The 22,484-nt window shown below is 49.8% G+C and overlaps 1 protein-coding gene across 1 annotated transcript; it reads left to right on the forward strand.

Annotated features, from left to right (window-relative positions):
- Positions 1-897: 897 nt before the first annotated feature.
- ACP7 (acid phosphatase 7, tartrate resistant (putative)) lies at positions 898-16,506 on the forward strand. The gene is made up of 13 exons (XM_084860880.1): positions 898-950; positions 1,562-1,853; positions 7,306-7,506; positions 7,834-8,016; positions 8,849-8,972; positions 9,188-9,250; positions 9,375-9,489; positions 9,576-9,683; positions 9,767-9,824; positions 9,917-9,984; positions 10,087-10,158; positions 14,020-14,157; positions 15,636-16,506. The coding sequence occupies exons 2-13, from the start codon at positions 1,733-1,735 to the stop codon at positions 15,699-15,701; spliced, it is 1,317 nt and encodes a 438-aa protein (XP_084717006.1). The 5' UTR covers positions 898-950; positions 1,562-1,732; the 3' UTR covers positions 15,702-16,506.
- Positions 16,507-22,484: the final 5,978 nt, after the last annotated feature.

A 22,484-nucleotide genomic window follows, 5' to 3' on the forward strand; every position in this document is an offset into this window, starting at 1 on the left:
CTGCATTCTTAGCATGAAATTTCATGTGGCAACTAGTTTAATCCTCACAACAGCCAATAGGGTACGGAGACACCCCCCGCTCCGTCCTCCCCCCACCAGTGTGGCTCAGTGGTTTGATTCCCGCTCAGGGCACATGCCTGGGCTGCGGGCTGGATCCCCAGTAGGGAGCGTGCAGGAGGCAGCCCATCAATGATTCCCTCTCATCATTGATGTTTCTATCTCTCTCTCTCCCTTCTAAGTCAATAAAAATCAATATATTAAAAAAAAGAATTCGAGGCCCATGGACGTCGAGTAACCAGCCCCAGGCTCAGAAGCAGCCAGGGCTGGTGCGGAATCCGGGGGCTTAGTCGGCGGAGGGGGAAGAGGAAGATGAAGCTGCGGACGGGAAGGGGATCCCACGGCCCCGGGCGCGGGCGCAGGTGCCGGCATACCTGGGCGCCGAGGGGTCCGTCCGCGGCGGGGGGGGGAGGGGGGGGGAGTCGGGTCCGCATCCCGGGCTCCGCGGCCGCGGGCGGGGCGGGGACCCGCGCAGCCTTCCCCGTCCGGGCGCTCCCCGAGGCCGCTCGGAGGCGGCGGCGGCGGCGGCCCCAACCTTTCTGGGTCCCCTTCTCACGCCCCGCCCCAGGGGAGGGGGGCGGTGGGCGTGGGACGCCCGGACCGGCCGGACCTGTGGGACCCGGGGCCCTAGCTGTCTGCGGAGCCCGTCACCGGGCCGGCAGGCTCTTCCGGGGCCGGACGGCGGCGGTGTGGGCGGCGGGAGGCCTCCGCGCTGCGAACCCATAAATACCGGGCGCGCCAGGGCCCGAGACGCGCGTGAGGCCGACGGCGCCCTCAGGGTGAGCCGGGTCCCGGAGGGCGCCCCGCCCCAGCCCCCCGCCCGGCTCTGCCCCGGCAGGTCCCGGGGGAGCTGGGACCCAACTGGAGCCCCTGGGAGGGCTGCGGAGAGGGGGGTGGGTATAAGGTGGAGTGGGAGGGCGGGGCCGGGGCTCCCAAAGGCAGGATGGGGTGCTGTGGGGGATGGCAGAAGGGCTGGGGCCGCTCCAGGTAGGATGGACTTCTGAGGGATCTGGGGATGGAATGGAGGATTCAGGTCACTAAGACCAAAACAGAAGGCTGGAGGATGGAGTCAAGTGATGAGGTCCCCGAGGGCAGGGCGGAATGCTAGGGATGTGGGGAATCAGGTAGAAGAACCTGGGGTTACTAAAAGCGGAATGGAATCCTGCGGGTGGGGTTGCCAAAGGGAACTCCTACTTGAGCTCCCCTTCTCCCCACCCCCACCCCCCACTCCCAAAGCTCTTGTGCTGAGAGTGAGCTGTGGTTCAGGGCCAGGGCTCCTGGGTTCCGATCCGGGCTCCATCACCTCCGAGCTGTGCAGCTGAATCACCGGGCTGCTCATTTTCCTCAGCTGTGACATGGCTGTTGATCACAGAGGCCAGCACACGGAGGAATGCTGCGAGGCTCCCAGGAGTTAGTTAATCTATGCAAAGTGCTAGGCACCGGGCGAGGAGGCTCTGATTGCGTTGGCTGCTGGGTAGTGATCATCTTTCTGTTTGCTCTCCAGCATCTGGATGACCGTCCCCCTGAAGACCTCCCTTCCGGCCTGCCTCACTTCCAGGGACACTGCCTGACCCCCTCCATTCTTCATCCTCCCAGCCCCTCCTACTGTCCCCGACGGAGTCTGATCTGCTACGGCCGCCATCCCTTCCCCCTCTCGGCCCCCTCCGCCACCACCATGCGCCCCTCTCTCCCCTGCTGGTCCTGCTGTTGTCTGCTCCTGTTGTTCTCCCTGGGAGTCCAGGGGGCCCCAAAGGACCCCAGTGCTGCTCCGGAGCAAGTCCACCTGTCGTACCCAGGTAAGTGTCTGTGACTCCTCCCAGGACACTGCCCAGTGAGGCCCATTGGGAGGGGGGCTCAGGAATCACACACTGATGGCTGTGAGACCGGAGCCTGGTGGCTGGCCTTCCTGAGCCTCCGCTGTCTGCCTCTGTTAGTGGGGATTACCAGCAGTGGCTCATTGGGCTTGTGGGAGATGATTCTGGTGCCCAGCTATAGTAAGTGCCCCCAAGAGGGGTTGCTATTGCTCTTGTTCATTGTGTCCCCACAAGGCTGTCTCCTGCTCCTTGATCACCCGGTGGTGGTGCACTGGTAGTAAGGTCTTGGGCCATGGACCCTTTGCATACAGATTCCCTGGGTTTGAATCCCAATTTTGCTACCTAGCTGCTGTGTGACCCTGGGCAAGCGACTTAATTTCTCTGGACAATAGAATAGCAGTAGTGTGACCTCAGAGTGAGGAATAGGTGAGATGTTACCTGTGACATGGCAAAAAGAAGAAACAAACAAAAACAAAGCTTGGTGTGTAGCAGAGGTTCTCACATGTGTTTATCTCAGCACAGCTACAATTCTTGAGAACCTCAAAGAGCTTTAGTTTATGTGAGTTATATCTATAGCATTTGCCACATTAGAAACCCAAACTGAGGCATTTAGTAATACTTATTGTCATTTAAGTGAATAGTAATAAACCCATCTGCATTAAGGTAATGACATTTTTCATGAAAAATAACTACACTTTACAAAGGAAGGAAATCTAGTGAAAAGAGTGCCATTGAGTTACATCTGTTTAAGTCACTTTAATGCCTGGAGAAGTTTGATCCTCCTCACATCTGCTTCTGGTTCAGACTGTTTTGATAACATGCTGCTTTGGAAGATATCTATGAAGAAAATTTGGTCTCACGCAGACATGTGGTTGAAACAGAGAAGAGGATTTAAACTCCTTAAAAGGAGTTTCAAATAATTGGGGCTATTCCTTTTTTTGCACCAAAACTCAACTCACCTTTCCTTTGTTCCTTCCTTCCCTATTTTCCTCCCTCCCTTCCTAATTATGGTAGCTTTTTATTTTGAAATATTTCTAGACTTACAGAGAGTCGCAAAGATGGCACACTTTCCATACATCTTTCACCCAGCTTCCCTTCCCTAAAATGTTAATTTCGTCTGTGTCCATAGTACCTGTATCAAGCTAAGAACTTAACATTGGTATCACATTACTAACTAAACCATGGATTTTTTTTTTTTTTAATATTTCACCAGCTTTTCCACTAATGCCTTAATTCTAATCCAGGGTCCATTTCAGGATCCCACGTTGCATCTAGCTGCTATGTCTCTAGTCCCCTCCTCTCTGGGACACTTCCTCAATTTTTCCTTGTTTTCTGTGACCATGACACTTTTAAGGAAAATAGTTTCTTAAAGATTAGTTGCAACGTGGAATCTGAAACTGCATGAATGAACTGGCTTTGGCATTTGTTGATCCAGTGACCTTGGACAAGACACTTTGCCTGGAGACCTCTGAGGTAAAAGGAACAACAGTAAAATCCATCTCACGGAGCTGCTATGAAAACCCAGAGATCACAGCTGTCCTTTTGCCCACAAAATGACAGTAGTCAACATACTCTTTGACTAAGTGCATCAGAAGGATAACTCAGTTGACCTCATTTGGGCCTTAAGCTATAGGTACTATTGTTATTCCCATTATACAAAAGAGTAAACTGAGGCTCATGGAGATAAAGAGTCTGACCCTAAGTCACACAGTCTGGAATTTGAACCTAAGCAACTCAAGAGCCATGGTATTTGTTTTAAGACTTTATATTTTGTACTCATTTTAGATTTAACAGGAAATTTGTAAAAATATGACAGAGTTTCTATATCCTCCTTCACCCAATCTCTCCTAATGTTAACATCTTACGTAACCATGGCACTATTTTTTCAAACTATATTTTTATTGATTTCAGAGATGAAGGGAGAGAGAGAGAAAGAGATAGAAACATCAATGATGAGAGAGAATCATTCATAGGCTGCCTCCTGCACGCCCCGCACTAGGGATCAGGCCCACAACCCGGGCATGTGCCCTGACTGGGAATCGAACCGTGACCTCCTGGTTCATAGGTCAACACTCAACCACTGAGCCATGCTGGCCGGGCTGGCATTATTATTAATACCAATTACTTTGGTGCAATGCTATTAACTAAACTACAGATCTTGTTTGGACTTCAGCAGTTTTTTCCACTGATTTCGTTATTTGACATTTAGTTGTTGTGTCTCCTTAGTATCCGCCAATCTCCCGTTTCTCAATCTTTCCTTACCTTCCATTATTTTTTGACATTTTTGAATACTGAGCAGTTATTTTGTAGGACATCATTCACTTTGTGTTTGTCTGATATGTTCTCATGATTGGAGTTAAGTTATGTGTTTTTGTGGCAAATGACCAAGGTGTAATGTTGTGTCCTTAATGCATGATGGCTTATTGCTGTTTCTGGTGATGCTGACTGTCACTGCTTAGTCCTTGGGTTTCTCTGTTGTAAAGTTTTTATTCTTTCCTTTGTTGTTAATAAAAATCTTGGGGAAGATTCCTTAAAACTACAAAGTCATATTTCTTTTCAAACCTGTCCACTAATATTAGTATTTATCATGAATCTTGTCTGAAACAATTATTAGCATGATATTCACCTAATTGTGATTTTGTAATCTTCTAATTCTCTCTTTTCATCTAATTGAAATTCTATTCTAAGGAAAGGCTGTCCTTCCCTCCTCCATTTATTTATTTATTCAATCATTTCTTTATATGAGTATAGACTCATGAATACTTATTTTATTCCATGGCTTAAAATTCTGTACTATCGCTATTTATTTTGTGGATTGTCCCTGATTTGGTCTTTTGCAATTCCTTCAGATTGGCCTCTGTGTTCTTTTATTTTCATTTTATTTTTATTTTTGTTAATTGTCGTCACTCAAGGCTGTTTTTTTTCCATTGAATTTTAGAGGGAGTGGAAGGGAGGATGGGGAAGAGAGAGAGAGAGAGAGAGAGAGAGAGAGAGAGAGAGAGAGAGAGAGAGAGAGAGAAACATTGGTGTGAGAGAGGCACATCGATCGATTGGTTGCTTCCCGAACGTGTCCTGAGTGGGCTAGGGATCGACCTGCAGCCCAGGTATGTGCCCTTGACTGGGAATCAAACCTGTGATCCTTTGGTGCTCAGACCGATGCTCTGACGACTGAGCAACACTGGCCAGGGCAGCTTCTGTTTTCTTTTCACAAAACTCCTTCATTTTTTGAGCACTTCTTCCCTCTCTGGCACCTCTGTATATTTCCTGCTCATTCTGTATATTTCCTGCCCATCGCTGTAATCAACAATTTCTCCAAAGAGCCCTGATTCCTTCCTTTGGAGGATGGGTAATTAGAAATCAAGTTCTGAGCACTAGCTGTGCTCATTGCCACTGAGTTCCTCAGTGATTGTCTCTAGTTCATCACAAATGAAGCTCGGCCATACACGTGGGTATACTTATTAGCACGTGCCACGTCTCTATTTCTGTATCTATCTGTGTATTTATTATGCCGTGGGATTATACTGATACCTCTATCTCAGTCCTACACCAAAGGTTTATTTTTCCTTCTTTCCTTGATTGTAACTTCTTCCTCCAACCCTGAGAACCATAGCTCCCACTATCTGCATACACTTGCTGGTTCAGTGCTAGTATAGACATGAAGTCAAAATTGTTTGCCCGAATGCCTGTGAGAACTCTTACTGGATGGTGGCACTTATGCAGTCCTTTTTCTCTGTCATCTTACTGCCCAGTCAAGACCTATTTCCCACAGTCACCTTTCTTCCCCCACCCTTCAGAGTGGTTACTTTATTCGTTTTTAAATATAGTTACATCCATTTGTTAGTGTTTATATTACATACCACCTTCTCCCTACATCCTGGGTAATTTTGTTAGTTTACTTTTAGGGTATATGAAGGAGAGATGAAACATGACTATAGCTTCTAAGAATTCAGAATTTTTATGCAAAAAAGATCAGAGAGGCATCCTCCCTCTTCATTCCAACTTCCCCAGTTCTCCGTTCTCCTACCCCTTTCTTTCTCATCTACCCCAGGTAAGTAATCCATCTCTTTAGTTTCTAGTATATCCTCCTTGTATTTTCTTTGTACAAAAGAGCTTATCATTGTGTATTGTCTTATTTCTTCCATGCAGAGTAGCTGACTATACTCTTGTATACTTTGCTTTTTAATTTAACTGTATGTCCTGCCATCATTCCATACCCTAGAGCAGGGGTCTTCAAACTACGGCCCGCGGGCCACATGCAGCCCCCAGGGGAGTCTGATCCTGCCCGCCAGGTTTTTTGGGCAGTGAGCGCAGCCAAGGTGTTACAGTAGGAATTAGTAGTTCATATAGTCCGGCCCTCCAGCTCTCTGAGGGACCGTGATCTGGCCCCCACTTTAAAAAGTTTGAAGACCCCTGCAGAGTTCCCAGAGCTTGTCCTCTTCCTTTTGACAGCTGCATAGTGCTCCACGTGCCCATGCTGTAGGGTTTATTCAGTCACTCTCCTACGTGTGGGCCTTTCAGTTGTTTCTGGTACACTGTGCTTGCACACAGTGTGGCAATCAGTCACCTTGTGCGAGTGCATTTTCACGGTGCTGGTGAAGCTTTACCATTGCTGTTGTGACATGAGGGGACAGGGAACCAGATGGGAGGTGAACACTTCACGTTACGCTGTACCTCAGGATATTTTTAAAACCTTGATTTGGTTGCTCATGTTTAAGAATTTGGAACAATCACTTAAAAGTCTGGATTTGTATATTTATCTATATATACTCGGGACATAAAAACCACAGTACAAAAATTTACTCTAAAAACTGACAGGTCTGGTGGCACTGGGCCTGCTTGTTGCATGCAGGTGTCCCCAGAACTGATCGACGGCTGCATCCCCAGAGCTGAGCGATGGCTGTCCTTCTTAGACGGGCAGGGTCTGCAGTTTACCACCCCTCCCCCAACTCCGTACTGTCTTGCTCCTGACAGCTGGCCTTTTCCCCACTTATTTTACCTAGCTGGCCTCTGGCCATCTGAGTTTTTAGCCCCTAAATGATATTATGTATGTAAGATGTTTGGCACAAGGCCTGCACAGAGTAAATAATAATAATAATAGTAATAATAGTAATATCCATTCACTCATATAACCCTAAGCATGCTAGGGCACTGTTTCAAATGCTTTACTTATGTTTATTAATCTACGCCTCATAACAACCCTGTGGAATAGGTACTATTATTATTCCATTTGACAGAAAAGGAAATGGGCTCAGAGAGGCAGAGACTTGCCCAAGGAAAGGACAGCTTGGAAATGGCAGAGCTGGGATTGAATTTAGAAAGTGCCACGACCTCTGTCCTTAACCATGGAGTCTTCAGGAGCTGTTAATCCTTGTCCGCTCTCTCTCCCTGCCCTGCCCGGCCTCACTGCCCGCCCCTCTCTGTTCCTTCCTGCCAGGGGAGCCGGGCTCCATGACTGTCACCTGGACCACGTGGGTCCCCACCCGCTCTGAAGTGCAGTTCGGGCTGCAGCTATCTGGGCCCCTGCCCTTCCGGGCCCAGGGCAGCGTCAGCCCCTTTGTGGACGGGGGCTTCCTCCGGCGCAAGCTCTACATACACCGCGTCACGCTGCGGGGGCTGCTGCCCGGGGTGCAGTACGGTGAGCGGGGCCGGCCGGTGTGGAGGAGGGAACGGGAAGGGAGTGGGACATGGATTAGAAGCTGCCGCTGGCAGGTGCTCAGAGACACTGAATGAAAATGAAGGCGCTGAGGTCCTGGGGTGAAATGGACAGAGGGGCATGGGTCAGACTCACTCAACCCCACTGCCTCCTCCCTCTGCCAGCTGAGGATGGCGGGGTGGAGGAGGCAGCTGAGGATGGCGGGGTGGAGGAGGCAGCTGAGGATGGCGGGGTGGAGGAGGCAGCTGAGGATGGCGGGGGCGGAGGAGACACACGGAGCCCCAGCTGACGGTGACCTCCCCTCCCCAGTGTACCGCTGTGGCAGCGCCCAGGGCTGGAGCCGCCGGTTCCGCTTCAGGGCCCTCAGGAATGGGCCCCACTGGAGCCCCCTGCTGGCGGTATTTGGAGACCTGGGGGCTGACAACCCGAGAGCCCTCCCCCGGCTGCGCAGGGACACCCAGCAGGGCATGTACGACGCTGTTCTCCATGTGGGTGAGGCATTGGCAAGGGTGCGCCTGGAGGAGTGGGGAGGGGCGGGAAACGTGGGGGGAGGCGAAGCCAGGACTGCGGAGGGGCTGGGGCAAGGGCCTGCGTGGTCCTGAGGGGACGGGGATGAGACTGGCCCTAGAGATGGTGTCTGGTTGCCGGACTTACCCGGCTAAAGTCCAACTCCCACCTTAGAGCTACCTGCACGGTTTTCTCCTCTGTTATTACCGGACTAAGACGCTCAGAATTCATGGGACTGTTGTGGTGGCTAAATAAGGTGGCATTGCCCGGCACATAAGTGCTAGTTATTGTCATGCTGTGTGACGTGAGGGACAGAGCCAGGTGGGAGGTGACGCCTGGGGCTGGTGTGGCTCGAAGCCAGACTCAGTGGCCTCCCAGGTCTTCACTAGCCCGCTCTGTGACCTTGGTGAGTGCTTAGCCTCTCCGGCCTGGCTTCCCTACCTGAAATGGGATAATAACACCCGATTCAGAGGGTGTTTTAAAGATTCTGATGACCAAGCATGTAGAGCCTTTGGGACGGTGCCTGGTGTAAAACCATACAGACTACATCCGCCGCGGCGTTCTGGAGGCACAGGATGGCCAGGGCTGCTGTGATCAGCACGGGAGACTGGCCCGGTCCCCTGGGGTCTCAGGGGCCGGAGGTTCAGAAACACTTCAAGTGCACACACGGGTGGTGTGAGGCGGGGCCAGGGAACCGGGCGGGCTCAGGGGCCAGAGGTTGCCCAGCCCACACCTGAGCAACCAGGCTCTCAGTTCGGAGAAAGCAGAGCTAGTTCTGGTCCTCACTCCCCGCCCCCCCCCCCGCCCCCCTCCCTAGGAGACTTTGCCTACAACATGGACCAGGACAACGCTCGTGTGGGTGACGAGTTCATGCGCCTCATCGAGCCCGTGGCCGCCAGCCTCCCGTACATGACCTGCCCGGGGAATCACGAGGAGCGCTAGTGAGGGCCGGGGCTCCGGGTGGGCGTGGGCCTGGCCAATGGGAACAGACAGGTCCCGGTTAGCGTCTCACCTGAGTCCCTCACGCTGCAGCAGCTCCTTTGTGGTCCTGAGAGGAGAGGCGGGAGGGTCTGGGAGCCAGACTTGATATCAGGGTCCTCAGGAGACGGGTGGGCATGGCACCCAGACCCTCCCCCTTTTTACTTCCTTTTTTCAGCAACTTCTCTAACTACAAGGCTCGCTTCAGCATGCCCGGGAACAACGAGGGCCTGTGGTACAGGTAACCTGGGGGAGGAGGGGGAGAAGGGGCGAAGGGGAGGGCACTGGGGACTGACCTCGCTGCCCTGAAGGATGGGAGATGTAGCCCAGACCCTATCTCTGATCTCTGCCTGTTGACCCCTCAGCTGGGATCTGGGCCCTGCGCACATCATCTCCTTCTCCACCGAAGTTTATTTCTACCTCCACTACGGCCGCCACCTGGTAGAGAGGCAGTTTCACTGGCTGGAGAGCGACCTCCAGGTAACGGGGTGGAGGTCCCTGTCACCTCTTGGACCTGCCTCCCCTCTCCTCCTACTGCCACCTCTCACCCTGGCCTTTCTTCCTAGAAAGCCAACAAGAACCGGGCCGCCCGGCCGTGGATCATCACCATGGGCCATCGGCCCATGTACTGCTCCAATGCGGATGTGGATGACTGCACGTGGCATGAAAGCAAGGTGAGGACCCCTCCCGGGCAGGGTGTGAGAGCCGGGAGGGGGTCCGCCGATCACCCACCCCCCACTCTGCTCCTCCTGCCCAGGTTCGAAAAGGCCTCTTTGGCAAGTTGTTTGGATTGGAGGATCTTTTCTACAAATACGGTAAGTGACTGGGGGGTTGGGGTGGAAATGCTCCCTGGCCCCAGTCACTTGGATGCAGGCCTGACCCCCAGTCCACCCTCGCTCTGTCTCAGGGGTCGACCTGCAGCTGTGGGCTCATGAGCACTCGTACGAACGGCTGTGGCCAATTTACAACTACCAGGTGAGGTCCAGGGAGGGCTGGGGGCTGCTGTCAACGGACCCTACTCAGACCCTCTGGCCTGGTCTGGTCTGACTCACCCCTCTCCCTTGTCCCCTTCTCCAGGTGTTTAACGGCAGCCAAGAGATGCCCTACACCAACCCTCGAGGCCCTGTCCACATCATCACAGGATCAGCTGTGAGCAGGGCGGCAAAGGGTGCCTCTGGCTTCTCTCCTCTTGCTATTTGTGGAGGGTCGAACTTGTACCAGCCAGGGTGCTGCGTGCTTCATACAGTCACTATCACTAACTCAACCTAGCAACATGCTCACCATACAGATGTGCAAACAGAGGCTCAGACAGTAAAATACTCATTGACAGTCACAAGTTCAATAGGTGGCAGAGGCTAGGCGCTTGCCCAGGTCGACTAGATAGATCCACGGGCAGAGGGCTTATTATTATTATCACAGGCCTGGTGCACAGATTCGTGCACATTGAAAAGAAATTAATTAGGAGAAATATTTTAGAGGCAGAGGAGGGACCAGAGGAGATTGGCTGGCTGGGAGGAACCAAAGGAGGGCTCTAGGGTGTATTCAGCTCTTCTCACGCAGTCCCTATCGGCCGGACCTCAGCAGCAAGCTAATCTACCAGTCAGAGTCTCTGCCCCCTGGTGGTCAGTGCACATCATAGCGACTGGTTGAACGGTTGAATGAACGGTCAGCTATTTAACATATTAGGCTTTTATTGTATGGGATTGTAATTGAACTCCAGACTTTATTCACATTCCACCCCTTTGTCACTAATGGCCTATTTCTGTTCCAGAATCCCACACTGTGTTTAGTTATTGTGTCTTCTTAGTCTCCTCCGACCTGTGACAGTCCCTCAGTCTTTCTTTTTCTTTCGTCATTCACATATTCACAGACCCTCGTGTTTGGTAGAATGCCCTCAATTCGGGCTTGATTAACATTTTCTCATGCTGAGATTCAGGTATGCATTTTGGGCAAGACAATCACAGAGGTGCTGTCATGGCCTCTTAGCACTTCAGACCAGGGAGTATGGATGTCAGTGTGTCTCTACCTGGAGGCGTTTCTCTGAACCACCAGCTTACGGAGGCATCTGCCGGGTTCTCCACCGTAAAGCTATTATACCTCCCTTTTAAAGTGATAGACATCTTGGGGAAGATCCTTTAGACCAGTGTTTCCCAACCTTCTCTCATGATGAGAATCACCTGGTGGAGTTGTTAAAACACAGATTCCTGAATCCCAACTAAGAAGTGCTAAACTAGAATTTTTGGGAACATATAGGTAAAATTGTATACTTAACTAGTGCTCTAAGACAGATTTTATATACAGAGCACTAAGTTAGGTATGCAATTTTACCTATATGTTCCCAAAAATTCTAGTTTAGCACTTCTTAGTTGGGATTCAGGAATCTGTGTTTTAACAACTCCACCAGGTGATTCTCATCATGAGAGAAGGTTGGGAAACACTGCTTTAGACCATGCACATGTCTTGTTTCTCCTCAAATGTTCATGTCTCCGGGTGTATATACTATATATGCACAAATTTTCGACTGTCAGTGGATCTGCCTGTGTTCTCCTGGGACCTTCCAGTTCCCGCCTTCCTCCCAGGTTTATTATAATCCTCTTGTGAGGAAGAGCTGTCCCTCACCCTCACTTGCTTGGCTAGTTAGCTATTGATTTATACTGAAGTGAACTCATGGGCAATTATTTTATTCTGTGGGTTGTGAGCCAATGCTGTTGACTGTGTTGCTGCTCAGGTTGCTCCAGCTCTGGCCACTGGGAGCTCTTCGGTCAGCCCCCTGTCCTTTCCTCTGAGCACTTCCCACTCTTCGGCACTACAGGGGCTCAGGATCATCTCGTGGCTTCCCTGCCCCCACCTTTGGATCAGTCACTTCTGCAAGGAGAGAGGCTCATTTTACTTATTTTATTTTATTATTATTATTTCTTCATGGCAAAAATGAGATTTTTAACAACACTCGCGAGAGCAGGCACCCATTGTACGGGAACACCAAAAGGCTCCTTTTAAAAGCTGACTCCTACAAATTAGTAAGAGCCTCTGGTGATGAAAACTCAAACAGTACTGCAGGCAGGAGGTGAACACCGCCATCTACACCCCTTCTTACTCCCACTCTGGGTTGTTCCCTCTCTTGCTAGCATTTAGGATATTCTCTGCATGGACAAGTGAGTAATTGTCTACCTAGAAATGTGTTACTGCGTCACCCACTTTTTTAAGAACAACTTGGATCATGCTTCATACCTTTGCAGTCCTCAACCTTGGTGCCCGTTAGAATTACCTGGGAGGTTTCAAAGCTCTGATCCTGGGCCCTCCCCCAGACCAAACACCAGAACCTCCTACGGATGGTCCTGGCACCTGAGTAGTCACTCCAGGAGCAGGAAACAGTGCAGCCAGGCCCACAGGTGATCGCTGTTCTGGTCTGTATTAGCACAGATTGGTTTTCCTCTCACTCAGAATTTTGAAATGATTTCACATGTATAGGAAAGTTGCAAAAAAATAATACAAAATCCCCTTGACCCAAATGTGAACATTTAACCATATTTGTTTTAGTCTCTCTGTATGTATACATGTGTATATATGCACATATATACATTTTATTATTTTAAGATCCAGTGAAGAATAAGTTTCAGAAATTATGCCTCTGTCCCTCTCTGTCTGTCTTTCCTAGAAAACAAGAACATTATCTTATCTCTTATCATTACCGTGTAATAATCAAACTCAAGTAGTTAACCTTGATAATATACTATTACTGTCTGTTCCACAGATCTTATTCAAATTTAGCCATTTGCCCCATTCCTATCCTTTAAATCAAAGCAGAGAATTTTTCTGGCCCAGGATCTAGTTTAAAATCACATGTTCTATTTCGGTGTCTTGCCTTTTTAGCTTCCTTTCATTGGAAACATTTCCCTACACTGTCTTCATTTTTTGTGACCTTGAAAAACTTGAAGAGTATAGCAAAATCATTTTGTAGAATATACCTCAGTCTGGGTTTGTTTGATGTTTGCTCAGGTAGATGGAGGTTAATGCCTTTTTGATAAGAATACACAAAAGTGATACCTTGCTCTCAGGGCATCCTCCTAGGAGCTCGTGGTATCTCTTTAACCCTTTAAGCCTCAGTTTCCCATCTTGTAAATGTGGTAGGGAACTGTCTCATTACTGAGGATGTTCACTCTGATCATTTTGTTAAGGTGTTGAGGCCAAGCAAATATCATGTTATACCTCAAACTTTCACCACTAGTTTTACCATCTCGAGGTAATTCTTGCTTCAGTCAGTTATTATAATGATGGCTGCAAATGGTAATTTTTAAAAATATATATATATTTTATTGATATTTTACAGATAGGAAGGGAGAGAGATAGAGAGCTAGAAACGTCGATGAGAGAGAAATATCGACCAGCTGCCTCTTGCACACCCCCTACTGGGGATGTGCCTGCAACCAAGGTATATGCCCTTGACCGGAATCGAACCCGGGACCTTTCAGTCCGCAGACCGATGCTCTACCACTGAGCCAAACCGGTTTTGGCCAAATGGTCATTTTCTTGAGCTCCCTCACTCACTTGGCATATTCTACTGTAAGAACGAGCATCCCTTTTTGGCAAGTTTAAAAAGCTTTCTTGGAATGTCTGCTGTTCAGTGAGGGTTGAGAGCCTCCAATTTCTTCTGCTTTGCCATTGCATTTTCCCTTTAATGACACATTCTGGCCCCTCTCCGTATCACCCTGCTTTGTAACGGTTGGGCTGCAATGTACTTCACTGAGCTCACTGATGGGCACTTGGTGGCTTCCAGCTTGGGGCCGTGGCAGAAAATGCTGCGTTGGAAGAGTCAAAGCCGTGCACTTTCTAGAAGACCCGGCACAGGTGCCTGGCTGGGTCACAACACTCACTTGTGAGCATTGTTGATGGCAAGTTCTGACTGACTTTCTCTCCATTGGGGGCAGCAGGGTCCTGGCCTGGCAGGTTGTTTCCGCTCCTCTGGGGTCCTCTGCGGCCGGCCGGCCCCGGTCTGAACAGCTGTCCTTGCAGGGCTGTGAGGAGCGGCTGACCCGCTTCACCCTCTTCCCGCGGCCTTGGAGCGCCGTGCGAGTGAAGGAGTACGGGTACACGCGGCTACACATCCTCAATGGGACCCACGTCCACGTCCAGCAGGTGTCCGATGACCAGGTCAGTGAGGGGTGCCCGAGCCACCATCCTGAGCAGCCGGCACAGCGTGCTCGGAGCTGAGAACTCTCGAGCCAGGAATCTTAGGTTCAGATCTTGCCTCTGCTGCTTCCAGCCAGCTGACCTCCAGGAACTTAACTTTGAGGCACAGGTTTCACATCTGCCAGATGGGGATGTTTAAGAGTTTCTGCCTCACGGGATGATATGGGGTTAGTGACTTATTATATATAAAGTACTTAAAACAGCTTTTAAAACCTGGTAAATTCTACAGCTATTTATCAACATGAAGCAGGGAAAGAAAAAGACAGGTGCTGGGAGAAGGGTAAGGGGAGCCAGTACCATGTGTGTGTGGTCCATATGGCTTAAGGTTAGATTACCCAAGTAAGCATGCCCACGTTTCTTTATTTTTGTCACTATAATTTTAAAATAATGATAATCACTGTGATTTGTTGAGTACCAGATTCTCCACACTGTAGCACTTTAGCCTCAACAATCTCATGGGGAGGACTTTTTTCCATTTTACAGATGAGAGAACTGAGGCTCAGAGAGAGAAGTAATTTTCACCCAGCCGGAGGGTGGCAGAACTGGGGTCTGACCCTAAAGACCGAGCTCTTTTTATGACACGTAACTACCATTTCCTGAGTGGCACACACACCAGGGCAGGCTGTTGTGCGTATTACTTTTTTTTTTTAATATATATTTTATTAATTTTTTACAGAGAGGAAGAGAGAGGGATAGAGAGTTAGAAACATCGATGAGAGAGAATCATCGATCAGCTGCCTCTTGCACTCCCCCCACTGGGGATGTGCCTGCAACCAAGGTACATGCCCTTGACCGGAATCGAACCCGGGACCTTTCAGTCCACAGGCCGACGCTCTATCCACTGAGCCAAACCGGTTTTGGCTACTTTTTTCTGTCCTCCCTAGTTCCGTAGTCGGCAAACTCGGCTCTCGAGCCACATGCGGTTCTTTGGCCCCTTGAGTGTGGCTCTTCCACAAAATACCACGGCCTGGGAGGGTCTATTTTGAAGAGGTGGCATTAGAAGAAGTTTAACTTTAAAAATGTGGCTCTCAAAAGAATTTCAATTGCCGTACTGCTGATATTTGGCTCTGTTGACTAATGAGTTTGCCAACCACTGCCCTGGTTAACAGAACATGGAGGTTCGGCTCAGAGTCAGGCCACACGCAGAGTGGCTGCGCTGGGACTGAAGTGAGGTTTGTCTGACTGCCGGGCTTGTGCTCTAACAGCAATAGCCTGCATTTACACAGCCCTTTCCAAGTCTCCCTTCATTCCCACCCCATCAGCAAGGCAGGTACTATTACGATCATTTCGCAGATAAGGAAAGTGGAGGCTCAGAGAGATCTAGCAAATTGCCCAAGGTCACACAGCACATCGGATGCAAAGCTGGCATTTGAACCCAGCGACCTGGCTCCAGAATCTAGGCCTTCAGTCCTTATGTCCTCTGTTTTTGTTACTTGCAGGATGGAAAGATTGTGGATGATGTGTGGTTGGTGAGGCCCCTGCTCCACCGGATGATGTACCTCTAGGGATGGGCCACTCCGAGCCTTGCGGCCTTGGCTTATGTAACCGGACGCTACGCACGCCCGGCTGGGGAGTCAGGGCAGGCCCGACTCCTCTGCCTTCCTGAGGGCCCATGTGGATGAATGCAACCCCGAGGGGCTGGGCAGCTCTCCCCTCCTGGAGAGGTGGGGAGTCCCCAGCGGCTGTGTTCGAAGGGCAGTTGCGGACACAGACAGACTCAGACGCACAGGAGGGTGGCACAGTCCTGCCACTGCCGCCCAGCACAGGGCCTCGGGAATAAAGAGGCTCATGGCTGTGGCTCCTTGGACTCTGCACTTCTGCTGGGGATGCCCGCCAGGGCACACCTCTCCTGCCTGCAGGGGTTGGGGGGCGAGAGGTGTGGCCAGCCCCAAGTCTGAAAGGTGGGCCCAGCCATCAGGACACCACTCTCCAGCAGGTGGCGACGGTGACTCCCCCTGCCCCCCAGGCCTAGCCTCAGTGCACCCATAGCCAGAAAGGGCTAATGACTGTCTTTTTGTGTCACAGTCCCCCAGTCTGGTAATGGCTTATCCTGGAAGCCTTCCAGCTGGGGTGGCTGACAGCCTTTAGGTGCTCACTGACCTGCTGCTTCCCTCCCCTTTTCCTCCTTCCCGTTGTCCTTCTTCCTGTCATTTATTCGACCATTATTTATTGAGCACTTACCATGTGCCAGACTCTGTTCTCCGTCCTGAGGACAAGGGGTCTCTGCCCTCGTGATAGGACAGGGGTCTCTGCCCTCGTGACATTCTATCCCGTGAAAGACGGCAAACCCAATAAATAAGTAAAATATGTAATGGTGTCGCTATTTAGTGATAAGTGTCAGAAACAGCAGGGAAGAGGGATGGAGAGTAGGGGAGGGAGTGAGGCAGGAGCCACCTGGGCCGTGTTCAAGGCAGAGAAGCAGCCAGTGCAAAGGCCCTGAGACACAAACGTGCCTGCCCTGTCAGAGGACCAGTGGGGAAGCCAGTGTGTCTGGAGCAGAGAGGATGAGGGGGGATGAGGTAGTGAGTGATGGGGCGGATGGGGCGGGGCCTGTGGGCCACAGGGAGGACTTCCTCCTTTATCCTGAATGAGATGGAGTCATGGGCGGGCTCTGAGCCGCTGGTGAAGTGCTCTGACCCCCGCAGTCCTAGGCAAAGGCTGAGGCTCTCCGGAGGGTGTCCGGTGACTCCCAGTTCTGCAGGCTAACCTCACATCTGTCCTTCCACTGCGCTCACACATCAGCCTCCTCACATCCTATCCCCGCCCCATCCAGCCCAGAGCACACTGGCTCCTGGCAGTGTCTTTTTTAAAAAAAAAAACTTTGTTCTTACTGTTGACACTATTAATCTGTCCCCACCCCCACCCCACTTTGCCCACCTCCACCCAGCCCCAGCCCCCCTTTCCTCTAGCCATGACCTCACTGCTGTCTGTGTCTGTGGCGATAATTATGTTCTTTAGCTAATCCCTTCACCTTTTTCATCCAGTCCCTCCCATCCCCCACCCCGCCCTCTGACCGCGGAGGGTCTGCTCCATGTCCCCGCCTCTGTTTCTATTTCGTCCCACTTCACCTTGAGCGCACACAGCGCTGCTTCCCCGTGGGGCCCGGGCACAGGATCTCTGCTCTCCGAGTGCCCTCCCCCCAGCTCATCCCGGCTGGCACCTCTGAGGCCTCGGGTCACAGCCTTCCCTGACAACCCAGTTAGCATGCCCACGCCCACTCTGCCCCGCCCTGTGTACTTCATTCCCAGCTCCAGCATTCTACGGTTCTCCCATTGATTTGTTACCGGATCATTGTCAATCCGCCCTGCTGGGCTGGGGGTCTGTGAGGGCCGAGACCAAGACATCTTGTTCATTCCTGGGTCTTTCACTCCATCAGCCTCTCCCAGACCCCTAACACCCCCACTTCAACTGCCCTTTCTGGGCCGGCACTGTCTGGGGGTGGACTATCAGCCAGGAGGGTGGTGTCCAGGCTCAAACCAGCCCAGCTCGCCCAGCACAAGACAGATGCTTAATAAATATTTGTTGCCTTAACGAAGGCTGCCACGTGCCAGATGCCAGGCAATGCTGGGACGGGACAGCAATGAATCAGCCTGTCGGGCCTGGCATGATCTGTGTGCTGAGTGAGGCTGTGAGCACGCCCAGGCGATGGGGCCCTCAGAGAGCGAGGGCCTGGCGAGGGCCTGGCTCGGAGCCAGACGGAGACCCTGCAAATCTCAGCTTTGCCACTTCCTGTGCGACGTAGTCTCCCCTCACTGAGCCTCTGCTTCATCTCTAGCAAAGAACGGCCATGCCTAGTGGGGTGCCTTGGGGTTCAATGAGTTGAAAGCTTTGATGGTGTTGTCCTGGACTCCTCTTTTTTTCATGCCCATATTCCATTACCTAATAAATTCTGTTGGTTTGTCTTTAAAAATTTATCTAGAATGTGTCTCCTCCCATTTGTAAGGCCACATCCTACTCCTACCCACCTTATCTCTCGCCTCCTGATTGGTCTCTCTGCTCCTGTTCCTGCCACCACCATCTGTTTTTCTCACAGCAAAGGCACCTGGGGACTCCGCCTCAGACTGTGTCTCTCCCTTGCCTGAGCCCCCTTGTGGCTCCATCACACTTGGGGCAAAAGCCAGTGTCCTCCCTGTGGACCGTGCCACGTGATCTGCCCCCAGCACCTCCCTGCCTCACCTCCCATAGCTGTCCTGCCCACTCTGCTGCACATCTATCAGGCTACCCTCCGCAGTTTTCACCGGCGGTTCCCTGGGCCTGGGACTCTGCCACCCCCCTCGCCCCGCCCCCTACTCACATGGCTCCCTGTCACTCCTTCAAGCCTCTGATCAAATCTCACTACCTCAGTGACCCTTTCCTGACCACCTGTTTGAAACAATATTCTACCCCCACCTCCCATCCCCTTCCCTGCTTTATTTTCCTTTGGGCCACTTAGACTTTGTGACCTACTATGTAAACACATGTTTGGTTATGTATTCTCTATTTCCTCCACCAGAATGTGAGCCAGGGCGCAGGAGTTTCTGCAGTCCCAGTACTCAATACACATTAGTTGCACATTGTAATTGGTGGAAGGAAGGAAGGAAGGAGAAATAAAGGTAAAATGCTTAACACAGAGCTGGCGCTGAGGGAGCAGGTAACTAATACCAGGGATGACAATGATTTAGGTGAATCAGATTAAAGCCCAGCCCTCAGGGCACCCGCTGCGAGGTGCACAGGAGACAGGCACGTACCGCTGGTTGCAACACCTGTGATATGTGACACGCACAGGAAGTGACAGGTTGCAGGGCCAGAGACTCCGGCTTCTGGAAGACAGAGCTGAGCAAGGCTGAGGGAGGCTGAGGGAGGACTGGGGTGAGTGCTCCCAGAAGCAGCAGCAGGGCCAGGGGTGGCTGGGCATCTGTGCAGAGATAGGGAGTGGGAAGCTGTGGGTGTTTGGATTCATTCATTAACGAATTTTATTTACTAAAGTCCTTCATCGCTCACATCAGCCAGAAATGGTTTCTGTTGATTGTAACCAAACACCGTCAAAGATCTGTGCACTTGCTATGATGCAAGTGCTGGAAGTACTGTGCTGGCCCAGATGCCCTTTTCCTCATTGTGAAACTTACGTTCTACCCAGGGAGGAAAAGGAACCCTGAAAGCATACCCTCAAGTGTAAGTCCAGTGTGGGAAGTAAATTGCTTTAGGAGAGGAGGTGACATTTGAACCAAAAGGTAGGGAGTTGGCCAAAGCAAAGACCTAGAAGAGTGTCCCAAGCAGAGGGGCCAGCGGGTGTAAGGCCCTGAGGCAGGACTGAGTGTGTGTGTTTAAGAATCAACCATGAGGCCAGGGTGGCTGCTGTGGATTGCCAGGTAACATAGGGATGCCCAGTTAAATTTGAACTTCAGATAAGCAATAAATACATTTTTAGTATAAGTATGTTCTGATTATTGCATAGGATATGTGTATCCTAAAAACATGACTTGGGGTTTCTTAAAATTCATTTCTAATTGAAATCCTATATTTTTATTGGCTAAGTTTTTATTGCAACCCGAGGCGTGAACAAGAAAGAAAGCTGAGGAGCTGAGGACAGAGGACATGGAGAGGACAAACGTTCTCCTCTGGCTCCTACGTGCACGCCTGAGGAGACAGCCTCTCTGAGGTCAATAGGGGTCCCTACTCCCCGGGCAGTGGTACACCTCCCAACCCCCCTCCTCCCTTCAAATAAATCCTTCCAGGTCTTTGCTGCTTAATTTCAGCAAATTTAAAAGATGATAATATCCTTATTTTTCTTCAGGAGAGAAAAATAACACACTCAAATTCAATCATGCAAAAATCTATGTATATAAAAGGCTAAGTGATCATCAATCAGCAGGTAGATATGATCCACACTGACCAGCAGGGGGCAGACACTCAATGCAGGAGCCGCTGAGCTGAGGTGATTAGGCAGCAGCAGTTCTTGGGTGACGCACCCAGAACCAGAGAGAAGGGAGCCCAATTCCAGGGTCTGTCACCCAAGAACCACCCTCTCCCAATCTGGGATCACTTGGGGGATGGCAGAGAGCCACCTTCAGACCTATCCCTGCAGGCCAGTCCAAGGGACCCCACCTGCTGAAGGGGCCCCGATCACTCTGCAGATGTCCTTCAAGCCACAGCATCTGGCCAGGGAGGGGGGAGGGACCACAGGAGGTTGGCTCCAATGTATGTCTGGCCCCATCCCCCCCCCTCCCCCCCCCCCCCCCCCCGTCTTGCTCAGTCCTGCCCCACCGGCCACCTCCTAATTAATATCCTTTCAATGTGCATGAATCTGTGCACCAGAGCACTAGTAAATAAATAAAATAGAACCAAAAAATTTCTGCCTGTCCCATTCCTAACAGCTTCTAACTTTAAACATTTAACTTTTTTTCATTACAACCCTGGATTAAAAAAAAAAAAAAAAAAAGTAGAGCCCAGCCTGTGTGGCTCTGTGGTTGAGTGTTGACCTATGAACCAGGAGGTCACGTTCAATTCCTGGTCAAGGGCACATGCCCAGGTTGTGGCCTCGATCCCCAGTGTGGGGCGTGCAGGAGGCAGCCAATCAATAATTCTCTCTCATCATTGATGTTTCTATCTCTCTCCCTCTTTCCCTTCCTCTCTGAAATCAATTAAAAAATATATTTTAACCGAAACCAGTTTGGCTCAGTGGACTCAAGGGTCCCTGGTTCGATTCCAATCAAGGGCATGTACCTTGGTTGCAGGCACACCTCCAGTAGGGGGTGTGCAAGAGGCAGCCTGTTGATGACTCTCTCATCAATGTTTCTAACTCTCTATCTCTCTCTCTTCCTCTCTGTAATAAATCAATAAAATATATTTAAATATATATTTTATATATATATGTATATGTGTGTGTGTATATATATATATATATATATATATATATATATATATATATATATATATTTTAAAATGTAGATTCGATCGAACTCGGTTTGGCAACACGTGTGCTAAAAGTCTAGTGATACAGAGATTAGCATGGCCCCATGTGAGGATGACACACACAGTCGTGAAGCGTTCCATATGTCTCATTTGACAATACAGTATAAACAAATATTATGTTGTACACCCAAAACTAACACAATATTACATGTCAATTATGTCTCAATTTTAAAAAAGAAGGAAAAGCCATAGCCAGTATGGCTCGGTAGATAGAGCGTTGGCCTGCAGACTGAGAGGTCCCAGGTTCGCTTCCGGTCAGGGGCACGTGCCCGGTTTGCAGACTCGATCTCCAGTGGGGTGAGTGCAGGAGGCAGCTGATCAATGATTCTCTCTCATCATTGTTGTTTCTCTCTCCCTCTCCCTTCCTCTCTGAAATCAATAAAAATATATTTTTTAAAAATAAGGAAAATACTAATATATTATATGGGTGAGTTTGTACCCTGCTTTTCTTTCCCACATAAAATAACATGGGCAGAATATCATCTCCATTCTGTTGTTGATTTTTTTTTTTTTTAGTTTAAAAAGTATACTTTATTTTTGAAACAGTTTTAGATTTACAGAAAATTTTCAAAGATAGTAGAGTTCCCATAAACCCTATAACCAGTCTCCCCTGTTATTAAAATCTTCTCCTTAGTGGAATACATTTGTTATAATTAAGGAACCAGTGTTGATATATTATTATTAACTGAAGTCCATACTTTATTCTATTGCATTTTAGTTTAAATATAACTTTATTGAGATGTAATTTAGGGGGCGGGGGGAAAGAGATGTAATTTAGTGCAATTAGCTTCACCCTTTGAAAGTGTACAATCTCAGTTTTGACATGTGCATTCCCATGTAACCACAATCAAGAATCAGAATACTTCCATCTCCCCACTTTCCCTTCTGTCCCTTTCCATTAATCCTTTCCCCTGCCCCCCAGCCTCAGGCAATAACCAATCTGCTCTCTGTCTCCACAGAATCACCTTTCCCAGAATGCTAGCAATAGGAGAGGTACTATGTAACCTTTGAGATTGGCTGCTTCCACCTCGCCTAACACATTTGTAATTCACCCAAGGTGTCCTGCTTACCAACAGTTCCTTTTTATTACTGAGTAGTGTCCCATGGAATGGATCTACTGCAATGTATTTATCTGTTAACCATTTCAAGGACATTTGGGGTTGTTTCCAGTTTGAGGCAATTATGAAAACAACTGCTGTGAACATTCCTATACTAGTCATGGGTATACAGGGGTGGGCAAAAAGAGGGTTTATAGTTGTTTAAATGGAAAAAGACATGCAGATTGTGATTATTACAATAGCTTTATTAACCAAAACAATATTACAATGGTACAGTCT

This window comes from Pipistrellus hanaki (assembly GCF_964339955.1).
Source record: "Pipistrellus hanaki genome assembly, chromosome: 15".
In the NCBI taxonomy this organism is placed as follows: Eukaryota; Metazoa; Chordata; class Mammalia; order Chiroptera; family Vespertilionidae; genus Pipistrellus; species Pipistrellus hanaki.